Genomic DNA, 6,985 nt, shown 5'->3' on the forward strand with positions numbered 1-6,985 from the left:
TTCCCAAAAAAAAAAGTGAGATGATTTTTATTTTATTTTTTTTGTCAGTGCTTAAAAATTTTGGAAGGTACGAGGTATGAACGCGTCATAAAATATTCAACAAGCTAGGCAACAAATTTATGCCAGACCAAGACTAACTGGGAGTCCACCGACAGGTGCCGGTTGGAAAAGGACAGGTGTCCGCCTCTAAGCACAGAACTTATACGTGGCAGACATCCATTGGCCCGGACCCCATTCATTGAATGAACCTACGTCACGAACAGAACGCGCGGCAGACTCGAGAGGGACGCAGAAAATTTAAAAAACAGCAAGTGGGGCTTACAGTGAGATAATTGGGATTAACGACGTGATTAACGAAGGTAATTAATCCCCCAGGGCCCTTATATAATAGAGGTGGAGATGCACCTGCAGAGAAAAAACAAAGTGAGGAGTGAAAAAAAAAAAAAAATTTAGCAGCAAAGCAGTGTTCGAGAGTTTTAAGAGCGATTGATCTTCTGGTTTAATTTGTGTGTTCTTCCCCCCCCCCTTCTCTGTAATCCCCGCTTCTCTGAATCCCTTTCTGTTAATCATCTGTCTTTCAAAGAGTTATGATTTTTGGGTTTGTTTTTTGGAAATAACATAAAAAAAAAAAAAAAAAAAGCAAACTTAGAAGGAGTTTTCAGTCGAAAGCCAGGTGTTTTCAGAATCGAGATCCAGGTTTTATATAATTATTTTTTTCTCAGGTTTTAGCTAAATTAAAATTTTATTTTTGGGGGTTTGGAAAAATCAGTTTAGAGGGTTAATTTTTGGTCCCTCAAGGTTGGTTTTTGTTCGATTTTCTGGGAGTAAAAGAGGTTGATTATTTAAAATCTCTTTCCCATTTTCTGTTTTTGGGTTGTTCTTAATTTTCTGTGAAAAACCCGCTTCCTGTTCTTTAATTTTGATAAGAAACAGGTTGATTTGTAGATTAATTAATTTCTCTCGTGTTATCTAAAAAGTTTTAATTTTGTGATTTGAGTGTGTGTTTTGGAGGCATGGCAGCTACAATGGATTTCTACAGTTGCAGATCAGCTCTTCACTCATCATCAGATCCCTTCAGAGGTGAGCTGATGGAAGCACTTGAGCCTTTTATGAAAAGTGTTTCTTCATTGCCGCCGCCGCCGTCTTCCCTTCCCACCACCACCTCTTCTCCTCCCTTTTCCTCCGCCCCTCTCCTCCCTTCTTTCCCCTCTACCTCCTACGACTTCCTCTCTTTCCCAAACCAGCCCACTTACTACCACGACGGTTGCTCCACCTCTTCTATGACCCAGGTGTTTTCAGATGGGTTCTTTGAGCAGCAACCGCCGTCAATCGGGCTGAACCACCTCACCCCCTCCCAGATCCACCAGATCCAAGCTCAGATCCAGTCTCAATCCCAACCCCAACAGCCCCAAATCTCTTGGGATAACTACCACCACCAAGTTTCCCAGACGTCGTCTCGTACCCTCAGCTTCCTCAGCCCCAAGCCCATCCCGATGAAGCAGGTGGGCTCGGCTGGTTCGCCGCCGAAACCCACCAAGCTTTACAGGGGTGTGAGGCAACGCCACTGGGGAAAATGGGTCGCTGAGATCAGGCTCCCTAAGAACCGCACCAGGCTCTGGCTCGGAACTTTCGACACGGCGGAGGAAGCCGCTTTGGCTTACGACAAGGCGGCGTACAAGCTCAGAGGCGACTTCGCCAGGCTCAATTTCCCGCACCTCCGCCACAACGGGTCCGTCGTCGGAGGCGAGTTCGGTGAGTACAAGCCTCTGCATTCCTCAGTCGACGCCAAGCTTCAAGCCATCTGCGAAGGCTTGGCCGAGACTCAGAAACAGGGCAAGTCAGGGAAGCCAGCCAAGAGGTCCTCCGCCGCCAGCCGACAGCCGGAACCGGAGACTTTAGCGGTCAAGGTTGAAACCGCGTCGCCGGTGACGACTGATAGCGAAGGGTCTGCCGGGTCTTCGCCGCTGTCTGATCTGACTTTCTGCGACTCCACGGAGCCATGGGAGAACAGCGGCGCTTCCGAGAGCACTTCCGTGTTGGAGAAGTATCCGTCCGAGATTGATTGGGCTTCGATCCTCAGTTAATTAGTGTTTATCAATCATGTTAAATTGTAATCGAGTATGTTTTAGTCTGGTCATCAGTCTTAAGTAATTGAGTCAGTTGAGTAGGGTTTATAGTGGTTACTGCAATCAAGTTTTTGGCATTTGCAGAGCTGCATTTGAATTAGGGTTTTAGTTGGTTGAATTGGGTTTTATTATGTTAATATAAATATCATGTAAAAAGTCTTCACCATGTTCAGCTGGTTTTTTCCTAGCTACACCATGAATGATTCAACTTCCGTTATATATATCTATATGTATATGTATGTATGAATTCTCTTGTATGTATTTCAGTCTCTTGGCGTTTGTATTTCTTACATTAAAACTTAGTGTTTTAATCTTCTCACATCTCGCAATTATCCCGCAAGATTTGTTCATTTAGTTATCAAATTGTATAAAAATACATTACGAATCGTTCTATGTATCTTTGACATAATGGTCAATATAATAGATTGGTATTTTGGCTAAAGGACCAGTTTTAATATAATTTTTTCAAAGGTAATCTTCACCAGTTGATTTGCAATATAAACAGGTCAAAATTTTGTGAGGAACACGAAGAGTTGGGACTTGTTTTTTGGTAGCCAAGCAAAACACTACACGAGACTCCCTGCATTCCGGTGTCATCGAGATAGTTCTGTGATGGATGTGTTTGGGGAGGAGCTTGGAGTTGTCGATTTTGTGTCGAAAAGAATTGATTCGTACTGGATTTGTGGGCAGAAAATGGGGAAGATAATTGAAGAACATGTGATGTTGAGTCAGTAGGGAGTCATGAGTTGGATGGAGGTGTCGCAACTTTAGATAGTGTGATGGGTTGCATTGCGGCTAAGAATCTGGAAAGGTTCTGTTTCTTGTTGCTCCGGTGACTAGCGAGTGAGTCACGGGCCTATCCTGAATTGTGACGAGTGAACGAATTCATTTTGCCTTGCTTCTCATTTGTGGTCCTTTCGATCCAACATCAATAGTTACTTCCAAGAGGCCTTTAAGGTAAGAAGACTTTCAGTTTGTTTTTTTCTTTTCAGAAATGAGTGTTAGTTGTGGACCCACACCACCTTGAATTTCAACGAACGAGTTTTCTTATTTTCAAGTTGAACCTCATGCATCATCCTTACAAAAATATTAGCAAAATTGGAAATATTTGAGACATCTAATTGCGTGCAAGGAAAATGATAAACACTTTGCTGTACAAGAAGCAAAGAAATTTCATTGTGATAATTAATAAGCAAATGGTTTTGGATTAAACTGAATTTTTGCAGTGGATCCTACAACTATTCCCACCGAAAATAGGATTCCTTTTAGATATAAAGGGCCTGGTTACTTCCATATTTACTAGTAAGGAAAAACATTATTTGTCATAACGTTAATCGTCTAGTGATAAGGAAGTTTTTCAACCCTTTCAGTTCGGGGTGAAAGACGTGTTTGGAAGTTCTCAACCCTTTGGTTCGGTTCGGTTCGGCTCACGTAATTGGTGATTACGATGTAATATACATGTTGAATTTGATATCTAATTTATGTATGAAAAGAACAGTGGTAACATGAATTGGTGACCAGTTAGCACTATCTCATCAATTGAAGCTCTTCTCCCTATAGTGGTCCAATTTGAAAGAACATCAATAATTACTAACATATTCACTGTAACGGTGGCTGCTTAGGGGTAGGGACGATTTTCAGCCCTTTCGGTTTTCGATCAAAATTCTTTTGAATGTAATTAGGGTTAGTCAAGTTTTTGAGTTTGGCTCGTAGAGTAGAATATTATTGTGTAGTCAAATGTGAAAAAACAGCAATAACATGAATAGGTGATTAGTTAGTTCCAACTTCATCTTTATAGCTTTCTTTTCTTGATAGTGATCGGATATGAAATAACATCAATAATTACTGTCATATTTACCATAAACGAAAAACATTATTGGTCATAACGGTATCTCGTAGGTATCCGGGAAGATTTTCAGCCCTTTCGGTTTTCGATCAAACTTCTTTTGAATGTAATTAGGGTTAGTCAAGTTTTTGAGTTTGGCTCGTAGAGTAGAATATTATTGTGTAGTCAAATGTGGAAAAATAGCAATAACATGAATAGGTGATTAGTTAGTTCCAACTTCATCTTTGTAGCTTTCTTTTCTCGATAGTGGTTGAATATGAAATAACGTCAATAATTATTGCCATATTTACCATAAACGAAAAAACATTATTGGTCATAAAGGTATCTCTTAGGGATATGGAAGATTTTCAACTCCTTCGGTTTTCGATCAAAATTCTTTTGAATGTAATTAGGGTTAGTTAAGTTTTTATGTTGGGCTTGTAGAGTAGAATATTACTATGTAGTCAAATTTGAAAAAAAATACAACAATAATATGAATTGGTGGCTCGTTGTTCCTACTTCATCATTGTAGATTTCTTTTCTTGATATAGGTCAAAATGTGAAAGAACATCAATAATTACCGTCATATTTACCATAAAGGAAAAATATTATTGGTTGTAGCAGTAATCGCCCAACGATTAAATAGTTTATTTTAGTCAAAAGTTTTTTGAATGTGATTAGGGTTAGTTAAGTTTTTAAGTTTGGCTCGTAAAGTAGAATGTTATTGTGAAGTAAATTATAATAGTCGGCGTGAGACTTAGGTTATTGATTAAAAGCGTTGATTGTTTTGTAAGTACAAATTTGTCAAAACTAAAAACGACGAATTCTCGCTACCACGGTTGGAACATAAATTGATGACTAGTTACTTCTGACTTCATCATTATAGATTTCTTTTCTCAATAGTGGTCAAATGAGAAAGATCAACAATAATTATTGCCCTATTCACGATAGTGGGCATTATTGGTCATAACAGTAACAATCCAACGATAGTAAGGTTTTCAATCGTTCTACTTTCGAGTAAAGAAAACAAAGGGTATCTCTCTTTGTAGAGAAATTTTACCGAAACCAGTTTGTGTAAAATGAGTCTCACATGTAACTAAACCCTAGCAAAGCCAAATCTATCCTAGTTCGCCCATGAACACAAATATTTGCATGTAGGTTAATAATTCTAGCAACAAATAAAGAGAGAAGCTTTGATCCTTCATTTTCTTTCATTGACAAGTACGATTAACAATTCACAATGATGGTGGTCAGAGAGAAGCTGTAATGCCTTTGTGCATCTTTTCGATCTCGAAATGGTGGACTGCTACGACGAAAACACCAACCGATCCATTTTTTTGAAAAAAAAAAAAATCCACAACAATCATGCTTGATGCCTCCATAATTTAAAAACACGGCTGCTGTTTAAAACCTTAAGCAGAAAAAACACTTTGTTCTTATTCTTTGGGTGTCCCTATATCCATCTTTATTCTTATTCTTCCTTCCAGTCCTTCCAATCCTGCATTTTGTACAGCCTTAGAAGGTCAAAAATGCACAGAAAAAGTGTAAAAAGGATGCAAAGAAAAAGTCGGTGGGGGCATTTGGAACCAAACGGGGCCGTCTATAAAAGTAAGAGGTGATAGCTATTAATCCACAAAACTAATACACTTGACACGCTTTTTAATACAATAAATTATAAGGTACAGATACAACGTCGCGGTATGAGGACATGTATTAATTCTCCCCACATGTCCTCGCATTAGTGGCATTAGTGTTACCGTGACAGTGTAGCTGTATCATACAAGTTCCTCTCATCTAATGCACATGCAATAATATGGTTCACCTCTATTAAAGAGTGTTAACAAGTATGTCAGTTTCATGTGTTCATAAAATTTTACTCACAAAAAAAATGACTATTCTTTTTTCTTCCTACACATACCCTGTGTATGTTTTGATATTAAATTTTATAAATCAAACAAAAATAACATACGCAATTCAAAATGTGCGTAAAGATGAAAAAAAAAGAGCAGATGGTTGTCATTTCTATTGAAAACAAGATGATATTTGTGTGATTTACATATGATTCGAAAGCAATAGCATCTTTGAATAGAAAAAGGGGGAAAGGTGTGTGAAATGGGGCAGTGGAAACAGTACAAAGGTTGTTCTGGGTGATGGGAATGGTTTTGGCATTTTGCTGTGAAAGGTTAAAAGGTGTTTAAAGGTGATTAGATCTAATTGCCTCTGCGGATGAGCTGTGTGCAAGAATCTCAACAATTAAATTGCAAAATGCTCCAATTTTTTATGGACATTGGTTGTGCTGCCGACGCGGTTTCTGTCCTTGTCTTATGTTTTGGAATTATTCGTATTTATTGTATTTTGAATTGTTTAGTTGGTAGATCTTGATCATTGTCCGAAACATTCTAAAAAAGTTTACAAACGTGCCATGTGGAATTCAAAACACCTTATCTAAACCTAAGAAGTTTGTAATGCATTTGAGATTTTGTGTTTGATTTCATGTCCTTTACTTTAGTATAGCTAGTATGAGAAAACACGAAACAAATCAAACATAAACAAATGAATGTCGGAGATTTAAGAATGTAGTTATCACAGTTCCTAATGTCCGACTCAAAATGTCATTTACAAACACAAATGATTGTGGGAGGCTTATATTGACTCGAGGCACTTCACATTGATCGGAACATTTTGAGTTTGATTCTTATAAATTTGAAATATATAACTCATGCGACGGACCGAAAAAATTTAAGTTGAATACAGGTGAATTTAATTGTTGAGCGTAATACATGGATCTCATTGAGTTTAGTTGCTATTATATACATTGGTTTTAGTTTTAAGCGGATGCAAATCCTATCCATGTTTTTGAGGAATGCACAACCCGCAAAAATTTGTGTTCACTAATTTTATCCGTCAATCAAACATTAGTACCAAACCAAAGGGCAAGACAAGTAACCACTAACCAAGACCCCAAAAAAGAGAGTAGGACAACGAGTTCGAAATCGTCGAACGTCGGAAGAAGGAAAAGAAGACGAGAGATTAA

The 6,985-nt window shown here is 38.3% G+C and overlaps 1 protein-coding gene across 1 annotated transcript; it reads left to right on the plus strand.

Annotated features, from left to right (window-relative positions):
• Positions 1-431: 431 nt before the first annotated feature.
• LOC103962212 (ethylene-responsive transcription factor RAP2-4-like) lies at positions 432-2,347 on the plus strand. The gene has a single exon (XM_009374889.3). The coding sequence runs from the start codon at positions 1,014-1,016 to the stop codon at positions 2,082-2,084; it is 1,071 nt and encodes a 356-aa protein (XP_009373164.2). The 5' UTR covers positions 432-1,013; the 3' UTR covers positions 2,085-2,347.
• The last annotated feature ends 4,638 nt before the right edge of the window (positions 2,348-6,985 follow it).

Source organism: the organism of the source record quoted next, unplaced genomic scaffold, assembly GCF_019419815.1.
Source record: "Pyrus x bretschneideri cultivar Hongxiangsu unplaced genomic scaffold, Pyrus_bretschneideri_v1 Contig17, whole genome shotgun sequence".
Lineage (NCBI taxonomy): Eukaryota > Viridiplantae > Streptophyta > Magnoliopsida > Rosales > Rosaceae > Pyrus > Pyrus x bretschneideri.